The sequence below is a fragment of the Trichechus manatus genome, unplaced genomic scaffold (genome assembly GCF_000243295.1).
Source record: "Trichechus manatus latirostris isolate Lorelei unplaced genomic scaffold, TriManLat1.0 scaffold00024, whole genome shotgun sequence".
Lineage (NCBI taxonomy): Eukaryota > Metazoa > Chordata > Mammalia > Sirenia > Trichechidae > Trichechus > Trichechus manatus.
In genome coordinates, this window is record NW_004443960.1 from 12,033,312 (window position 1) to 12,054,476 (window position 21,165).

General features: G+C 44.4%; 1 protein-coding gene across 1 annotated transcript in view; it reads right to left on the minus strand.

Annotated features, from left to right (window-relative positions):
• CPPED1 (calcineurin like phosphoesterase domain containing 1) overlaps positions 1-21,165 on the minus strand; it is a 119,040-nt gene that overhangs the window by 94,297 nt on the left and 3,578 nt on the right. Inside the window, exon 2 of the mRNA XM_004373264.2 lies at positions 3,323-3,541. Within this exon, the coding sequence (XP_004373321.1) occupies positions 3,323-3,541 (219 nt within the window). The remainder of the gene's footprint in view (positions 1-3,322; positions 3,542-21,165) is intronic.

Below are 21,165 nucleotides of genomic sequence, written 5' to 3' on the forward strand. Positions count from 1 at the left end.
AACGTGTGTTTCAAAGCTAAATGGGTGCTGCCCAAAACAAAGAAGCTTGCGTTTCTTAGGGTTTTTCCTATGAGCCTTGCCACCAGTGACTTCTGCCCCTTGTTGGTGTTGTTAGCTGCTGTCAAGTTGGCCCCTGACCCATGGTGACCCTACGCACAATGGAAGGAAACGCCGCCCAGTCCTGTGCCATCCCCACGATCATTTGCAGATTGGACCATTGTGATTCCATATGCTTTTCATTAGGTGATTTTTGGAGGTAGATCGCCAGGCTTTTCTTTCTAGTCTTAGTCTGGAAGGCCTACTGAAACATGTTCAGCATCATAGCAAGAGGCAAGCCTCCACTGACAGATGGGTGGTGGCTATGCATTAGGTGCCTCGGGCAGTAATAGAACCTGGGACTCCCGCATGGAAGACAAGAACTCTACCACTGAACCACCACTGCCCCTTACCATCCATGTTTTTGCTCTTCCCCTACCAGACTCTAAGCTCCAATGAAGGATCTGGCTTCTCCTTTCCACTATTAAATTCACAGCATCTAGCACTGTAATCGACAGTTTGCACACAATAAATACTTGTGGATGAATGAACATTATGATCGATATCTATAACGGAAAGGCTTATTACTTTCGTTATAAAAGCATTGTTCTTAAAAGTTCTTTTTCTGCATTTTGAACTTAAATCTACTTGGCCCAAGACATTATTTATGGTGGAACTAAAAGTATGCTTTCTGATTTTATTTGCCTATTAATAATAAGCATTTGATAATTAATAATGTGCTAAGTAGTCAAAGCAAATAATTACTTTTCTAGTGTCTGCCCTGCCTCTGAGCTAAATGAGAGGGAAGCCACTTACAGTATATTAAAAAATGGTGACCAGTTTTAAAACATTCTGTTTCATCTCAGGCCACAACATTCAAAACAGTTACAGTCCTTTCACTGGATTAGTTAAAACCCCATAAAACAGTCCAAATCTCCAGAAGAGATATGGATTCTGCTCAGGTAGCACTGAAAATAAAATAGATATTCAAAAGTTCGCCAGTTTACATTTAGGAGGTCTTTTGACTAAGTGGTAGGGTTGCTCATAAAAACGACATCTTTTAACTTATTTATGCTTGTTATATTTTATTCAAGAAGCAATGAAATCACATGGAGAGTTTTTATTTTAAATCTTATTTTGAAATATGATGGAATACATTAACATAATTCAGAACAAATCAGTAAACGTCTATAAGAACATGTTACATAATTCCAGTGAGTTCCATAACATTCTGTTTTGAAAGAAAAGAAACTGCTGGGCAGAAAAATGTTAAATTCTGAATCTTATTTTCAAGTGTCCAATGAAAGCAGAAGCTTACTCACTGAGTGACGCCACAGCGTCTAATGGGCCATATGATGCCAAGGAAACCGAACTGCAAACCAGACCATTTGGAAGCAATGTTGACCTGTTTGGTCAAGTAAGACATAACCTTATCAGTCACTTCAATACTGTACAATCTCATCACTTGGGAACCCTCAGAGGAGAGTCACCGAAGAGTAGCCAGGTTTTACAAGCAGCTAAAATTTACCTTTCCACAAAACAAAACATAGGGCCATCCTTGTGACCGTGTTTCTGTACTGAGCTGCTGAGATGTTCATCACCTGTATGAAGGGATAGAGTTGCTGGCTCCTGTGCTATGTAGTCCCAGACTGTTGAGGTTTTAATTTTTGCTGCTTCAATGAACTCTTGGCTTATAAACTGAGGCCCTAAGGGGGTAAGAGGTTTGTCCAAGTTTTCCCAGTACATCGGTGGCAGACGTGGGGCTGGAATCTCGGCTTCCTGAGTCCTAGTTGAGGTCTTTGTCTACTGCCTTGTCTTCCCTCCTCCCTGTCCCACCACTCTTGTGTAGACCCCACACCAGGGCAGGTTGCTCTTCCAGGGATGGCATCGCTGGGTTCAGCCTGGTGGGAGTCAATGATGTGGGCATGTCCACATTCATGACTTCATGTAAAATACAAGTAACCAGAAAATGAGGGAGGTCTGAGGGTTATCTCTGCTGATTAAACTCCCTGGACTACAGGGGGAGCAATTCTGGCTACCCTTTTTCCATTCTTAGGTCTTCATTTGGGGTTTTGTTCTACACAAGTATGCTACCAGACAAGTGAGTCTCGACAAGGAGGTATTAACACACCCTGGCTTACTACATAGCACCTCAGTTTCTAAAGGAGGTAGATGACGTCATAGCGGGACTTGGAATCTTGGTTTACATGGTAAAGTCGGCCAGGAACAAACATCCTTGGCCACTGCAGTGTTTTCAGCAATGGTCCTCAGGTCCTGTCTGTCCCACTAAGCAGAGCGACACAGGTAAGGAGGCAGAGGTGGTCACTGGGGCCAGCTCTACCTCCCTAGCAGGCAGGGGCAGTCTCCTCTTGCTTCTACTTGCTTACTGGGCTTTATTATTGCCTGAGAGAAAAGAGTATCAGAGTAGGAGGAAAAAAAAAAAAAGGAAGAAAATTCTAGAAGGTATCTGTTATTTTTGCACTGCCAGTATCTCATTTTTTTTTAATCTCCTGTTCTTCACACCATGTGGTTGCAGTGGAGCTGACCCTATCCCACGGTTTCAGGGGGGACAGAAAACTGGTGTGGGATTTTGATTGGACCACCAAGAATAAGGTACTTTCTTTCTGCTGTGGTTTCTATAAAAAAGGATATAAACCGAGAACTCCCAGGAGCCACCATCTAGGGAGAGCCCACATGAGAACAAAGTCAACCCAGAGGAGAGCAGAGCTGAGAGATGGAGACCACATCCTGATAACAACCTCTGAGCCCCTGGCTCCAGCCCACTAGAAGCTCAGATCTACCCCTGGACTTTACAGTCCCATGAGGCAACATACACCTTTAAAAAAGAAAAAATTAATCCAGTTTAAGCTAGATTTCTGTCACTTGCAACGGAAAAAGCACCGACAAACGCAGTTAATAAGCATGTGAGAAGATGGGCAGTGAGAGAGAAGACGGGCAGTGAGAGAGAAGACGACACTGATGGAGTTTGTTCCCTGGAAGTGAAGAAAGGTGACATGTGGGCATCTGTGCTATTTTTCATATGAAGCTCAGCTCATCAGAGCTGCAGCTCTGCCTAATTACCATGATTAATCTCGACAAATTCTAAATATAAAATGAGTGTGCATTTTCTGATGTTCAACGCCACTGCAACAGTCATGAAGAGAAGGAATGAGCCATTACTGCATAAAGGCTTCTTTTAAGCTTCATTTATTATTTTTTTTCCTTCCCAAAGGTGGTCATGACTGACTGAAGAAGAAAAGGTCACAGGTGACAACCAAAGTCTTACCTGGCATGGCATGGACGAGGTCACCGCACAGAACAAAGAATTTGGGTTTGGGGTTCAGCTTGTTGATGGCTTGGACGGCTTGTTCGGTCAGACGGATCTCCTGTCCCCACTCGTCACCGCCTCCGTCACAGTCTCCAACAGACCAGGCCTTCATCAGTCCAAACTGCGGGTCTGCACCTTGGATGAAGTAGAATGGGCCTTTCCATTCCCTTTCCTTTTCTGGAAAGAAGGGAGGGAAAGAGGGAGGAAGGAAGAGGGGGAGATGGTGTTATACAATCTGTCAGGGAAAGTATCCAGGTTATCACGTGCTATAGGTTGAATTGTGTCCCCCAAAAAGATATGCTGAAGTGCTAACACTTGTACCCGTGAATGTGAGCTTGTTTGGCGAAATAGGGTCTTTCTTTGAAGGTATTATTAGTAGGGTGGCTCCTAGTCCTGATTCCTTCTGAGTGGTGTCTTATAAAAGGGGATAACAGATGTGGAAACTGCCACACACGCGGGGAGAGGACAGCACCTGAGGATCCATGTACAAGTCAAACAACGCCAAGGAACGCCAAGAACTTGAAGGAGACAAGGAAGAATCTTGCCCTAGAGCGCACAGAGACAGAACACAGCTCTGCCAACACCCTGAATTCAGACTTCTAGCCTCCAGAACTGTAAGAAAAGAAACTTCTGTTCTTTAAAGCCACCCACTTTGTGGGATTCTGTTAGGGTAGCTGCTGGAGACTAAGACGCCATGTGAGCAGATCCAGTATTTTTCTTAAATTAAGTAGGTCATTTTGTAATAATAAGCTGCTGTTCAAACATACCATTTCCCTGTCATAGTCTAGAGGATTTTGATTTATACTAATTATGCCTGGGACCTGGTGATTCCCAAAGGCTAGGGAAAAAACACGTGGGCCGCTACAGCCATGCCACCAAGCTGCTTGTTGGAAAATGAGACAGCCAAAACGAAGCACAGAGCCACAACGGAATGCCGTATATAGGATATTAATGTTCATTAAGAGTCTCTTAATTAGAATTAAAAATACTAAAGAGTGAATGCTGCCAGAAGTATTATATTTAAATTACTAGGTGAAGTGCTTTCAAATCTTTTATGCCACGCTTAATGGCGCAATCTGCGCTGTTCAGGGGGATGTGATGGGATTTTAATTATAAAACTTGGAGCTCAGAAACTCTGGGCTATCTGCTGGGAAATGCAGTGCCAGAAATGAAATCTTGAAATTAGTCACCGTGGGAAAAAAAGAAAAATGAAGCTAACATTTCAAAGGCAGCTCGATGCGGGCATACGTGAGGTGTGAGGCTGGGGGGAGGCGTGGCAGCGGACGGGGTTCTTCTCCTTCATGGAAATGGCTCTGGGTTTCCTGAAGCGAGATTATCAGGCTTGCTCTCCTTCTGGTTCTGCTGGGCCAAAGCTTTGCGGGCTGCAGGTCTCTATCCTCACACCCCATAAGAACTGCAAGCAGACGCCTGCCTCTGCAGAGCTGGACTAGCTATGAGTGGGCCTGGAAGCTTGTGGGTTTTGAACTTTTTTTTTTTTTTGGCCAGGGATCCTTTCTTCAAACAAGATCTTCCATGGAAGACCAATGTTGAAAACACGGAAAACAGAGCTGTTCTGACGGAGCAGCATCTGGAGCCACCCTGGGCCAAGTAGACGTGGGGATGTAGCACAGTGTAAGGGCCCCCAGTCTGCAGTCCTCGTTTTATCCTCTGAGGAAACTGAGGTGCAGAGAGGTGACGTGGCTTGCCTCATGACCCACCTACAGGGACAAAAGTACCCTACAATCTTGAGCCTGTTTCTTCTTTAATAAATTAATGTATTGTGCATGTTAATGGAATAAATGACATTTTCTTTGGAAGTCATGAAGATCTTATAATTTCCAAAGAGCTCCTTGGAATCATTCCATGTCTGTGTGTTTGAGTCATTCATTGATTCAGTAAGCATTCACTGAGAGCCTATTGTTTGCCAGGCACCATGTAAGGGGGCTGGCAACAAATGGGTGACCAAGAAAGACGAGGTCCCTGGCCTGTTGGGGTTTCACTCTCATGGGTAAGGCAGACAACCAACAAGGAAATAAGCAGGGAGCAGAATCAGGGTGTGCTGAAGGCTATGCAGAGGATGAAGGGGGAAGCAATGACCAATTTAAATTAGATGGACAGGGACTGAGCCGCCCCCCAGCAGCCAACAATCCTCCCAACAACCATGTGAGTGAACACAGAAGCGGGTCCTCTCTTGTCAAGCCTTCAGATGAGACCACAGCCCCAGGTGACACCTTGATTGCAGCCTTGCGAAAAGCCTGAGACAGAAGAACCCAGCTCTGCCGTGGCCAGATTCCTGACCCACAGAAACCATGAGATACTACATTTTTGTTGTTTTAAGCCACTGATTCCTGGAGTAATTGGTTACAGAGCAGAAGATACCTAATAGACTATGACTTAGACATTAGCAATAAAGGATCAGAAAGAAGACAGAAAGACTTCTTAGAGAGTTGGATGTTGATGCCATGAAAAACTGAGATTCTGCTTTATGTTTCAATGTGAATTGTCAGCATCATTTACTTATTTTACTTGAATAATAACCTTTTTACACCAATAGATGCTTTTAGCTCTGATCGCATTTCTGAGGCAGTGTGCTGAGCTGTTTAATTAGAACCAGATCAGAGAGGTGATTGTCACCCCTAGGTTGCAGCATAGATCAACCTCCTACAACACACAGGTTTATAAATAGTTTTCTACAGCAAACGTTTTAACAAATAGTTTCCCATGACAGTCATCATCTCAAAAAGTCAATAGTCCTTGGAGCTATTAAAATAAATCTTTCATTATCACTTGTTTACTTAGTAAAACACTTGGATAGGATCTCAAATTTATGACAAAGTACAAAATAGACAGATCTGATTTAAAATGAACGACAGCCAGTGTATCCATCTTCCATCTACCTTAACTATCTACTGCAGGCAATTTGCTGACTGAGTGCTCTGCGTTCTTAAAGCACCTGGACCCTCTTAAGGTTTCTGCCACAGAAGCACGTGGTCTTTGGGCTCATCTTGATTTTAATCAAGGCTGAATTAAAAATATTTGGGGCTAATAAAGCTTAGTTCTAGAGGGAGAAAACTTCTGTAAGTTTATACCTTCCCTACCCCCCAAAATCTATCCGTCAGTTTGTCATACTGTAGTGGCTGGCACGTTGCTATGATGCTGGAAGCTATGTCACCAGTATTTCAAACACCAGCAGGGTCACCCATGGTGGACAGGTTTCAGCAGAACTTCCAGACTAACACAGATTAGGAAGAAAAGCCTGGCGACCCACTTCTGAAAATTACTTGATAAAAACCCTATGGATCACAATGGAATATTTTCTGATATAGTGTGGGACATCACCAGAAAAGACCAATCGCTGGAGAAGGACATCGTGTTTGGTAAAGCAGAGAGCCAACAAAAATGAGGGAAACCCTCAATGAGGTGGACTGATACAATGGCCACAACAATAGACTCAGACATACCAACAATCATAAAGCTGGCTCAGGATTGGGCAACATTGCCTTCTGGCTACCCTCAGAACAGGGCACAAGTATTAGTTGACTGACATCTCCAGGAGCCAGGAAGGGCTCCTGAGGCCATCCCTTCCAGGGCAAAGCAGGTGTCTGCCCTAGCACAGTCCATCTTCCCCCTGAGATCCCCTGGCAGCATTGTTCTAGCAGTTGTGTCCCTGGAAGCATGGATACACTGAGGTCCATTCCTGAAGCACCCTGCTGCACAAAGCATTTTTCAGTACTGGGGGGGAGGTGGGGAGGGACACATAGGGATCTGAAATTTTCTTTTTTTTAATTTTCCTGGACAAAGAGCTTAAATATGAGACTGCCTGGTTCAATAGTAGATGCCTGACATCTTTCATTAAGGAGAGGAGGAAGACAAGGATGGCAAGAGAGCAGCAGAGAAGCAGGCTGCACGTGGCCACAGAGAGGGCAGGGCTGGGCCAACAACCTCACTTCTCAAAGTGTGGCCCGTGGGCCGGCAGCATCAGCATCATCAGCTTGTTAGAAGGGCCGACTCTGCTGGAGACAACCCCAGACCTACTGAGCACAAGCTGCATTTTAACAAGTCCCAGGTGATCATGTGCGACGTTTGAGAAGCGCTGGCCCACAGTGAATGAAGGAACCCTGCTGGCTAGCAGCTGAAGTGTCTTTGATAAGAAACAGATGCAATGTGGTTTCTATTTCTCTCAACTGAAGTAATGTTATGGAGGGGTCTTTTATTATTGTTAGTGATGGTGTATCTTTGGCTTGGTTTGGTTTTTGTTTTGCGTATGTTCCTATTTGTTTTTAGGTCCCTATGTCCCGCTCAGGTATTTGTTCCTAACCATTTCTCAGTGCTACCCATTATTACCTAATCATCACCCTTTAAACTGTCTATTTATGGCAGTCCATCCTACGGAGGCTGGAAGGCTCATTTACATAAGCCCACCTCTTCCCACCTAAGCACTGGAAACTGTCAGGACTGGGGGCGGCTCTCAAGGAACCCTGGTGGCACAGTGCTTATGCACTTGGCTGCTAACCAAAAGAACGGTGGTTCAAACCAACCAGCTGCTTTGCGGGAGAAAGAAGCGGCAGTCTACTTCCACAAAGATTAAACCCACTGCTGTCGAGTCGACTGCAACTCACAGCGACTCTGTATGACAGAGCAGGACTGCCCCCATAGGGTTTCCAAGGCTGTCATCTTTATGGGAGCAGACTGCCACATCTTCCTCCCGTGGGGCGGATTGTGGGTTCGAACCACTTTGCCATCAGGGCTACCTTCTGGAAAGATTACAGCCTTGGAAACCCTATGGGGCAGTTCTACCCTGTCCTATAGTGTCGCTAAACGAGTCGGAATCGACTTGACGGCAACAGGTTTGGTTTGCTTTGGTGGCATGGATTCTTAGATTTAGTTTAGCCAGCCCTCTCATTGAACCAAAAGAGGATACTGAGGCCTGGTTAGAGGTCTTTACCATGGCTCAGGTGTTCAAGGTCACACGGTTAGAAGCAGCAGCTTCTACCAAAGTGCCATCAGAATCTCGATACTGCTGGGCTGACCCAGAGAGGAGAGAGCCACCAAGATGGAATGTGCCTTGGGCTGCCTGCAAGGTGTTCACCTTGATAAAGACATTTTGTCTCCAAAAACTTCCCCTCAAGTGGAAGGTCTTGGTGAGTAAGAGGACTGTATACAAAGATAATGCTGGCAGGGCTCCAGCTCGTTTCCTGGATGCAGGATGCTCCCAGTCTCTGCCAACAGCACAGGGCTGATTCAGGGTACACGCGGGGCCCAGGGCATCCATCATCTGCTGCTAACTGGTCATGTCCTCCAGAGATTCCAAACCCAAGGTCTGTGCACACAATCTGGCTAGCAAATGTGTTCTCTTTGGCCCACAAAGTGTTTACAAAATTTTGAATTTGTTGCCAACATTTTTAATTCATGGTCTCATATATATACCCGGCTTTCTGGATTCTCTTGGAAAATTTGGCCACACAGGGACCAACTGGAGCATGCCAATAGTTGGCTCGGGCTGAGCAGTGATTGCCCCTTTATATGGGGCCTGTGCTGTTGAACTCGCCACAGTCCACACCTGGCCTAATTCACCTGCCTGGCTGTGTATGCATTTGAGATGACAGGCCCTTATCTACAGCAAGCTTCCATTTCGCATAGAATGAGAAAGAGAAGACCCAGCAAGGTACATACCTTGATCAGGATCTAACAAAGGTAAGAGGCAGAAAACAGGCCCAAACTCTGACTATTACACCACAGAGCCGTGAATTCAGGGCAGGCGATCACATAGGTGAGTGACATTACAGAGAAGACTATCCAGCTAAAAGCAGCGTCGATGTTTGCCCAAATGACAAGCCAGAAACACTAACCTCTGAGTTACTGTCATTTTCTAAATCAAATTTTAAAATTAATTTTAAAACATTTTTAAAAGAAAAAATTGTCTTTGGAAAGGAAGTTGATTCATCTGCAGTATAGATAGTAACAAGACTGGGCCACTTCCAAATTTCATCTAACAGAGACTACCATAGAAACTGTCTTTCAAAAGTGAGGGATAAATAGTGGATTTGGGGAAGTGGTACTAAACTAGGGACAGAAAAGTCCTGAGTCTACTTTAAGCATTATCAGCTGCAAGGGAATTATATACAAAGAACAATCTTAAACACCTTTAGGAACTCACACAAATGCCTTACCATTAACCCTTCCTACGAGACTATTAGGGGGCAGTGGTGGTTCAGTGGTAGAATTCTTCACCCTCCATGCAGGAGATCCAGGTTTGATTCCCGGCCAGCACACTTCATGTGCAGCCACCACGCGTCTGTCAGTGGAGGCCTGTGTGTTGCTATGTTGCTGAACAGGTTTCAGCAGAATTTCCAGACTAAGACAGACTAGGAAAAAAGGTCTGGCAATCTTCTTCCAAAAATCAGCCAGTGAAAACCCTATGGATCACAACAGTCAGATCCACAACCAATCGTTAAGATGGCACAGGACCAGGCAGCATTTTGTTCCGTTGTGCATGGGGTCGCCGTGAGTCAGGGGCCAACTTGATGGCAGCTGACAACAACACAAGATTACATAGGTGCCGACATCCTGCCTGAAATACCGATCTGCAAATTATACTCACTTTTCATAGTCTGCACTTTTAATATCACAAACTGAGTGTTTTCTTGGGTTTTTCTCTGCCAATATATTTTCTATGACTCATTTTTATCATGCTTTTTGGGTATGTTTCTCAACTGTTAATCAAAACTGACTTTTTAATATATACTAAAAATTAGAAATTTCACTGATCCTTTTGCTATTACCAGCTAATCAATGAGTAACCGTAATAAATGCACCCCTAAAAGCAAATGAATTACAATTTCATCACCCAACTGGGAAAAGGCTTGGGAAGCCAACTATGTGGGTAAATAATACCTAACACTATAATAATTTCTGCTCCTGAGATGTGCCAAACCTGTTACTTACAGGCAACCTCAAATAACTCAATGTTGAAATCAGTGATAAACAGCTTTCTTCGTTCAGTTTTTATAAAGAAAAGTTACATTTTCTAAATCTAGTTTGCCTTTTGGAAGACAGTGAAAATGGCAAGGTTAAGCAGTGTGATTAACAAGGTTCCTATTATTACATCATCACATCATAAGAATATGATGTGTCCCACTTTGAGGGACTGAATTGCTGGGGCTGGGGACCATGGTCTCGGGGACATCTAGGTCAACTGGCATAATGCAGTTCACAAAAAAAATGTTCTACATCCCACCTTGGTGAGTAGCATCTAGGGTCTTAAAAACTTGTGAGCAGCCATCTATGATACATATATTGGTCCCATCCTGTCTGCAGCAAAGGAGAATGAAGAAAACCAAAGATACAAGGAAAATATTAGCCCAAAGGACCACATGAGCGAGAGGCTCCACCAGCCTGAGCCCAGAAGAACTAGACAGTGCCTGGCTACCACCACCAACGGCTCTAATAGGGATCACAATAGAGACTCCCAGACAGAACGAGAGTAAAATGTAGAAAATAATGTAAATTCACACACACAAAAAAGACCAGACTTACTGGTCTGCCAGAGACTGGAGGAACCCCTTAGACTATGGCCCCTGGACACTCTGCTAACCGAGAACTGAAACCATTCCTGAAGCCCACTTTTCAGAGAAAGATTAGGCCTATAAAACAAACAATAACATACGTGAAGAACACGCTTCTTACTTCAATCACATACACAGGACCAAGTGGGCAATTCCTGCCCAAAAGCAAGATGAGAAGGCAAGAAGGGACAGGAACTGGACGAACAGACACAGGAAACCCAGGGTAGAAAGAGGGAGCACGCTGTCACATTGTGGGGATTGCAACCAATATCACAAAACAATACGTGTATAAATTCTTGAATGAGAAATTAACTTTCACCTAAAGCACAACTAAAAAAAAAAAAAAAAGAAGAATATTTAAGAATTCAGTGTTTTGCTTCCCATTAGCTTATCTGACTCAGAACAACACACACTGGTGATACAGGCGCTACATTTCTCCATGTGACTAGAAAGTCACAGTATTAACTAAAAAATGAGCAGAAAATAGTATGTCTGTTTATCTGAATATCTCCAAGCTCCTAGCTTGTCCCATCAGCACCTTAAATTCAACACTTTGGCAACCAAATTCATCACTGTACCTTAAAGACTGGCTCCTCCCTCAATGTTCCTAATTTCACCACCATCATCACCAGTCCATCCATCTGTAAATCTGAGGATCATGTGTCATGCAGGTCATATGCAATCCATGCCTGTAACATCTCTTGCAGTAGCACCTCCATCCCTCTCCCACCAACACCTTGGTTCAGGTCTTCATCCCTCCCACCAGGGGCTACCAGGACAGCTCTGTGCAGTTCTCCCTGGCGTTTACTGCTCCCCAGTCCACCTCAGGCAACCACTGCCATTGTGACTCTTCCTAAAACCTTTACCCTGATCATCAAACTCCTTGCTACAAAGCCATCAGCCTCTGTTCTCCATGAGGAAGGGCCCATGTTTGCTTTCCATTTCCTGACATATTGTCAGGATATATCACTTGTCCCTGGCATGCAGCAGGCATTTGGAAAATACTTGGCAAAGGAATACATGAAGTTCTTGCTCACTCTGGTATTTGGGGCTCTCCAAAGGTAGCCCAAATGTATCTATCATTGTTCCCACTAGACCAGTGGTTATAATCCGGGGACCATTTTGACCCCCAGGGGACATCTGACAATGTCTGGGGACATTTTGGTTGTCACACTGAGGGGGATGGGCTGCTATGGCATCTAGTGGGCAGAAAGCCAGGGATGCTACTAAACATCCCATGATGCACAGGACAGGCCCCCACAATAAAGAATTATCCAGCCCCAAATGTCAATACTGCTGAGGTTGAGAAATTCTGCACAAGACATACCACAGGATCCCTCCAAGGTGGACCATCATCTGCTCCCCAAAGACACCCTTCCTGCCCCTTCCACAGGGCATGCCCTCCAGTCTACCAACTCTTCCATCTTTCTGGCTAAAATTCTGTCTATCCTTCCCAGACCCATCTCAAATGCTACCTCCACCATAAGACCTGTATCCCTCCCCTGTAAGCAGATGCAACTCTGCCTCCTTCACTCACTCGGTCAGTATGTTTTGAGCACCCACCATATGCCATGTGCTAAGCTATTCACTGGAGACGCAAGTGTGCAAGGCCAACAGGTCCCGTTCCTAAGACCTTACAGAACAGTGGGGGAGACAGGCAATTACAAAATAGTGCGGGAGATGGGCAACAAACAAGGAAATGACTATGTTAATCACACACTGTGACCATTACTATCTCAAAAGTAATTGGGGGGAGGGGGCCTGGAGACTATGGTTTCAGGGGACATCTAGGTCAATTGGCATAACAAAGTTTATTAAGCAAATGTTCTGCATCCCACTTTGGTGAGTGGCATCTGGAGTCTTAAAAGCTTGCAAGCGGCCATCTAAGATGCATCAATTGGTCCCAACCCACTTGGAGCAAAGGAGAATGAAGAACACCAAAGACACAAAGAAAATATTAGCCCAAGAGACAAAAGGGCCACATAAACCAGAGGCTCCATCAGCCTGAGACCAGAAGAACTAGATGGTGCCCGACTACCACCAATGACTGCCTGACAGGGAACACAACAGACTGTCCCTGATGGAGCAGGAGAAAAGTGGGGTGCAGAACACAAATTCATGTAAAAAGACGAGGCTTAATGGTCTGAGACTAGAGGAACCCCAGAAGACATGGTCCCTGGACTCTCTGTTAATCCAGAACTAAAACCATTCCTGAAGCCAACTCTTTAGACAAAGATTAGACTGGACTATAAAACATAAAATAATACCGTGAAGAGGGTGCTTCTTAGTTCAAGTAGATATAGGAGACTAAATGAGCAGCTCCTGTCCAGAAGCGGGATGAGAAGGCCGAAAGGGACAAGAGCTGGCTGAATGGACACGGAAGATGCGGGGTGGAGAGGGGGAGTGTGCTGTCACATTATAGGGAATGCAACTATGGTCACATAACAATATCTGTATAAAATTTTTGTATGAGAAATTAACTTGAGCTGTAAACTTTCACCTAAAGCACGATTAAAATTAAAAAAAAAAAAAAACTAATCAGGGTGATCATGGGACAGAGTCACCAGTGGGCTGGGAGCGCTGCTTCAGATGGAGTGCTGAGGTGACATGGGAGCTGAGATCCCAATGGTGAGAAAGAGCCAAGCATGGGAGGAGCTAGGGGACGCACTGCAGGCACAGGGCACAGCAGGTATGCAGACAGCGACACCAGGGCCCAGGCTGGCCGTAAGGCTGGAGCGAAACACACAGGCTTGGTGAGGGGCTTAAAACCCCTGCATGACTTCGGGCCTCCATTCTCTGAAGCCCTTACGGCCCTAGTATAGCCCAGGCTTTAGAGCTTGGGGACACAGGTTCAAATCCCAGCTCTACATTTTACCAACTATGTGACCTGATCCAAGTTCCTAAATCTCTCTGGGCCTCAGTTTCCTTATCTGTAAAGTGGGAACAGCAGCATCTGCCTTAAAAGGGTTGTTGTGAAGACTATATGCACTAATACATGTAAAACATTTGGACTTGCCACAGAGTAAGTGGTCAAGTATTAGCTACCATTACCATGACTATTCAGGTGGCTCACTGGTAGAATTCTCGCCTTCCACGGGGAAGACCTGGGTTTGATTCCCGACCCATGCACCTCAGGCGCAGCACTCACTCAGAGTAGCTCCAGCCTTTGTCTTAGCCCTTACTGCCCTTATCTCAGCCCCTCCACGAAACGGGAGGCACCTTGTCGAGCCAGGACTATTGAAGTCTTGCCCATGTCTTTTCTTCCCATAACACATAGTAGGGCTCAAAAAATATTTAGTAATATACATTTAAATGCTTTCATCTTTACATCTTTTCCTCTACATATTGTGGATATTGCTTTGGTTATAAAACGGCAAAGATGGGTAGCTTTATAGCTGTCTGGAGGCTTTCTGGCTAAAGAGCAAATGCCAACGAAATGCGATCTTTGCAGTTTCCCACGGTAGCAATCTGCACAGTGAATCACAATCTAAATGTCTTCAGCAATACCCCTCATCTTCTCTTGGGACTAATCTTATTTTAGTGGTAAAAAACAGTAGCAAAACAATATTCATCACTTTGGGACTCTTTCTGGTTTAACAGTCCAAATGTCCCCACTATAAAACTGCCAGTTAATGGTGTCCTTCATTAGGGGTTTTCTAGGGCTAGACGGGATAGGGGGTTTTGGGGGGGTGATGACTAAGGGGGGTGAGGTTTTTTTGGGGGGCAATGAAAGGGTTCTGAAATGGATTGTGGTGATGGTTGTCCAACTCTGTGAATACACTAAAAGCCACTGACGCGCACTTTCAATGGGTGAAGTGATGACCCTCTTAATAAAGTGTCCTTCAGGACCCCCTCCCTCACCAAACAACTAATTAACTGTGACAGTAATATCCTCATAGTCTCCAAACTATCTGTCTTTAAGTACCAAGGTGAATTTACCCAACTTCTCTTTTCTTGGCCTAAATGCACTCAAAGGGTAGTGTCTGAGACACACAAAAGCTTCTGAATCATGGTTTGGCAGCCACCCTTGCCATTCGAGGATGGAGACCTGCCAAAATCTTCATCTGCAATCCTTCAGAGAGGTAAGGAAGCAGATGGGCCAGGACTACTTGGCCAAGCAGCTTTCAGCATCACTGGCTTTGGCTGGTTCTATTCTAGACAATGATTAAAGGGGAAAAATCTATTTCCAGAAGCTCTTACTTTCCAAAAGCAGAACTCAGTTTGGGGTTTGCCTGTTTTTGTGGCTGCTTGCTATGACTTCTTCCCCCTATCCCCATGTCCTCCTGCCAAGAGAGCAGGTGGCTGCTGGCCCCGGCCACACTTTGGGAAGAACTGGGAGAAGGTGCTCTCTCTGGGAAAAGGCAGCCCTGCAGGCAGCCACGCAGCTGGGCGAACACAGCCCTGGGTGCAAAGAGCACCAGTGCCTCGGAGCAGAGGCAGCTCCATGACAGGGCGCCTGCCTGGACAGCAGAACCTTCTTCAGTAGATGCTTCTGAGTGTTACAAGGGATTCTACTGATTTGGCTTTTGCTTTGTTTTGCCCTCAAAATAATTGGGTATATATGAGCTATAAAACCCAAATCCAAACCCACTGCCATCAAGTTGATTCTGACTCACGGCGACCCCAAAGGGTTTCCAAGCCTGTAAATCTCTACAGAAGCAGACTGCCACATCTTTCTCCCACAGGGCCGCTGATGGTTTCAAACCGCTGACCTTTAGGTTACCAGTTGATTGCTTTAACCACTGCGCCACCAGGACAGGTTAGGCGGATATGGAGATGTGATCCAAAGGGAGGTGGGCTCATATTCATTAATTCTCATAGCATATGGCCACTGAATGTCCATGACTTGCAGACACTGTGCCAGACGCTAGTAGTCCTGCCCTCCAGGGGTTTACAGTCTACAGATAGGAACATTCACAGGAACAAAGAGACAATTACAAGTTGTAATATATGCCATAAAGGGGAAGACTACCAAATGAATAAATAAACCCACTGCCGTCGAGTCAATTCCAAATCATAGTGACCCTACAGGACAGAGTAGAACTGCCCCATAAGGTTTCCAAGGCTGTAATCTTTACGGAAGCAGACTGCCACATCTTTCTCCCGCAGAGCAGCTGGTGGGTTCGAACCGCTGACCTCTCGGTTACCAGCCAGGTGCTTAACCACTGCGTCACCAGGGCTCCTCAAAGGGACAGAATGGGAGAAGGTAAATGATAGGGGACCTAATATAGAATGGAAGAACCAGCATAATAGGCCTCTTTAAAACTGAGACCTGAAGAAAGAGGAGTTAGAGAGATGAAGAGAGGGGAAGAGCTCTCCAGACAGAGGAACAGCATGTGCAAAGGCCCTTTGGGAAGGAAAGGACTTGTGGCATTCAAGGAGCTGAAAGGAGGGCAGCGTAGCTGGAGCCACATGAGCGAGGAGGAGAGTGTACAAAATGGCATGGGACAGACTAGGGCTAGACCACGCAGGGCCTGGGGGTAAGGTGAGGAGTTTGAATGTTATTTAAAATCAAAGAAAAGCCATGTCGAGGAATGACAGACCCAATTTTTGTTTCAAAGAGATCGCTCCAAACGCTGTGCAGAGAATGGACTGGAGGTGCAAGAAGTGGACACAGAGAGAAGACTGTTGAAACTGCCTGGGTGAGCGATGGTGGTGCCTAGGGTCAGAGTGGTGGGAACCGGGAAGCAGAAAGGCGGACAAAACCAAGGTGTGCTCTGGAAGTACAATGGGCAGGACTGTGGATGGTTTGGATGTGGAGAGAAGGCGGAAAAGCAGGGGTCAGGAATGACTCCAGAAGGCTGGGGAAGGAGCAGATTGGAGTGAAGATGAAGACTTCTGTTCTATTCCAGAGTGGTTTGGTGGTGACACCAAAGAGCTGGGAGCCAGAAGAGCTGAGTTCTTGTCTTGACCCTCAACCTACTATTTGGGGACATGAAGTCACCAAGGTGCTCCTCTGTGTCTCAGTTCCCCCACCTAGATGAAGTCAATACAAACTGGAGTCAATGCATGTGTCATCACAGCTACACCTTGAAATAGACATAGCCAATACTCTGCCTTCATTTTACAAAGGAGGAACTGAGGCATTAATATGACTAGGTTTTTGAGCTATGTCTGCTAACCAAATGGTCGGCAGTTCGAATCCACCAGGTGCTCCTTGGAAACTCTATGGGGCAGTTCTACTCGGTCCTATAGGGTCGCTATGAGTCGGAATCGACTTGACAGCAATGGGTTGGTTTTTGTTTTGTTTATTACAAGGTTACACAGGGAATTTGGACATTCTTTCATTCAACAAATATTTCACCAGTGTCTGGCTACATGTGAGACCAGTTCTAAGAGCTAGTTGGCAGCAGTTCTGGGCATCCTGGGTCTTTAGCTGCCCCAGCCCCATGTTGTCGCCCCTTTCTCATTTGAGGCTTTGGCCAAGTTAAAAATCACACTGCACAAAAACAAAGACCTCCATAAAAACCACGGACAACTGCCCAGGGTGCACTGAACACTCAAGGCCACTGTCCACTGTCCTGCACTCCGTGCTTCTGCACCTGCCTCAGGAGGAGTCTGCCTGTTACGTTCCATTGTGAGTTGCCTGCAAATCTGTTTTTGCTAGAACTTATTTTTAAAGCACTTACTTTTGTTAAATATGTGAACCAGAGAAATAGGAATGTAAAAAGGGGGCTGCTGATAAAACGAGTTGAATGTTTTGGGAAGACTTGATAAAGGCAAATTGGTAAAAATAAAATGCTGTTGAATTAGGTGTTGGGGAGACAACTGTGAAAAATGTGAAGGAAAAAAAGTCTAAATCTAGCAGAATCCTTCCCTTAGAGGGCTTTCCAAGTGGTTTTTAACTGACCACTACATTGGAAAACACCCAAACGGGTAAAGATTCACTAAAGGTGTGGTTTATGCAAGAAAGGCCACCGAGCAGACCATCTGTAAGCTCATATTCCAAAATAAATCCTTGGCCTAGCCTCAAAAGACTGGTAAATGAATATACATTTATGGATTACAATAAAATGAAACATTTTTTTTAATGACACATTTAAAGTATGAATGTGTTAATTTTTTATGATCCTCTCTTAAATTTTTTTTCCTATCAACTAACCAACCATCAAGCTTCTACTTAGTAAAAAAGTAACAATGGAAAATTTCTAATGAAAAATAAGGCATTCATGAGATTCTTACTTCATATCATAAACAAAAATTAACTCAAAATGAAGCATAGAGCTAAAACTATGAAACTCTTAGAAGAAAACAGAGGAGTAAATCTTTGTGACCTTGCATTTGGCAAAGACTTCTTAGATATGACATCAAATGTACAAGCACGATAGGAAAAAAAATGAAAAATTGGACTTCACTAAAATGAAAAATTTTTGTGCCACAAACAATACCATCAATAAAGTGAAAAGACAATCATAGAATGAGAGAAAATATTTGCAAATCATATATTTGTTAAGAGACTTATATTCAGAATATACAAAGAACTCTTACAACTCAATTATAAAAAGACAAATAGCCCAATTTAAAAATGGGCCAAATACTTAATAGATGGTTCTCCAAACAAGATATACAAATGGCCAGAAAGCACATGAAAAGATGCTCAACATCATTAGTCATCAGGCAAATACAAATCAAAATCACAATGAGATCCCACTTCACACTCACTAGGAAGGCTATAATAAAGACAAATAGACAATAACAAGTATTGGAGAGGATGTGGAGAAATTGGAACCCTCATACATTTCTGGTGAGAGTATAAAATGGTGCAGCTGCTTTGGAAAGCAAGTTGGTGGTTCCTCAAAATGTTATAAACATAGAGTTACCATGCTGTTGTTAGGCGCCGTCGAGGCGGTTCCGAGTCAGAGCGACCCTAGAGGCCAGAGTAGAACTGCCCCGTACAGTTTCCAAGGAGCGGCTGGTGGATTTGAACTGCCGACCTTTTGGTTAGCAGCCAAGCTCTTAACCACTACGCCAGCGTTACCATATGACCCAGCAATTCCACTCCTTCCAAGAGAAATGAAAACGTATGTCCACACAAAGACATGTACACGGATGCTCACAGCAGCATTACTCATAATAGCCAAGTAACAGAAACCACCTAAATGTCCACTGATGGGTGAATGGATAAATGCAACGTGGAATATCCATGCAATAGGACGCTATTCAGCAATAAAAAGGAGGGGAGTTCTAATATCTGCTACAACATGGATGACTCTCAGAAACATGCTGAGGAAGAAGCCAAACGCGGAAGACCACACATTTAGCTAAAATGTCCGGAAATGGCAAATCTATACATATAGGAGTTCAGGGGTTGCCTGAGCCGGGGGGTGGGAACAAGAAGTGACTGAAAATGGACACAAGGTTTCCTTTTCGGAGAGATGGTGGGGGGTCTAACATTAGATTGTGGTCATGGTTGCACCACTCTGTTAATTTCCTAAAAATCTTTGAATTGTAAATTCAAAATGGGTGACTTCTATGGCATGTACATTATACCTCAAAAAAGTTATTTAAAAATAAAAAAACAGCAAAAAAAACAGCATTCAAAAACAGAAGTTCGTTTGTCTCCTGGAAACATCACAATGGGAACTTCTCACACACTAGTGTGTATCTCTTGATTGATACAGACAATGGGGGAGGGTAAATAATCAAAATTCCTATTTTAGTCAGAGGAACCCTCCTCAAATAACAGATAACTGGTTTGACCTAAATGCATGGCACAGTTAAAAGCATTTGTTTTCATCTTCGTCACTGCCCTGTTGGGATTTTTTAAAACATTTTCAACTCCATGCAGACTTGGAAAAACATTTCCAGGTCTGCTATTTCTGGAAAAGTTCTTAGATGAGACCTGGAAGAGATGAAGCAAATTTTTTTTTTTTTCCTGAGATTCCACTTACTCACTGCCCCATGAGAGGGTTTCCAGAGAGGAACAAGAAACATTCAGGATTAGCAAATTCAGTAGCCTCCTCTCAAACAGCTGGAAGAGTTTAACATGTCCTGGGAACCCATCTTTTTAAGACAACCACCCAAGAACCCTGTTCTCTACAGGGGAAAATATTCTGGCGGTAAAATAAACTGGAAAAACAGATTAAGACTTGGGAACGATTAAATAAAGGTAATTTTTAAAACATATTTTATCTTGATTTCTCTCCTTTTCAGAATTTCTTCAAAACAGATGTCAACTTTTCAGAAAGACAATTATTTGTCAGGCAAAAGCAGTCCCAATTAGGACTTGTGTCAAGGAAATAGAATTATCCATTTGCCTAATGAAAATGAATATCTGACCATGTCTTAGGGATGGGTGCCTTCTCAGGTGGGACGTGTACAATTTGCTTTTTATAAACTTCCTTCGACAGAGCCTGGCAGATTACGTTAACAGGGAAGAGATGACTGAAAGCAAACTTCACGTTCAACGCCAACGGAACAAGTGGATGGGCATATTGTTATTCCTCATAAATCACCAGGGGAAAAAAGGTCTGAAAGTAAAATGCTCTTTCACTTAATTGCCAGGCTTCATTCACCTGAGAAACAAACTGTTTACCCAACTCCGGACAGGCTGCTGGTAGCAAGGAGAGCCTGGGTGGTGCGAATGGTTAATGCGCTTGGCTGCTAGCCCAAGGGCTAGTGGTTCCAGTCCACCCAGAGGAGCCTCAGAAAAAAGTCCTCGTGAGCTACTTCCAAAAAATCGGACACTGTAAACCCCGTGGAGCACGGTTCTACTTTGACACACATGGGGCTGCCATGAGTCAGACTCAACGGCAACTGGTTTTTTGGAGGTTTTTCTGTAGCAAATGTGAGGGCGTCAAAGCTGCAATTTTAGGCACTATTGCTTGAATAAATCAAATTCTTTAACAGGCAGTGTGCATTTTGGCAAGAGAAGGGGAAAAGCCAGTTCCTTCACTTTCTCTTCCCAAGTCTGCCCTTGGGATAACTCTACCGGCTTGAGACTGTACCTTCCCACAGAGCCTGGACTGGCATCCGTTACCTCTAAGAGCATCTCTCAAAGTCATCAGCAATGCTAACAGAGAATCAGGACCCAGGGGAGATCCTATGAGAACAGTGGAGACAGCTGGTGTTGAATTTCAAGAAGACTCATCAATACAAGACTAGAAGCCCTAAGCCCAACACTCCCAAGGGCTGGGCCTCTGAAAAGGCCATACTCCTGGACACTGAGCATGCCTCCTGGGCCAAGCGCAGATCTCACCTTTAAATGTTGTAAATCAAAAGAGTCTGGTGTTATTT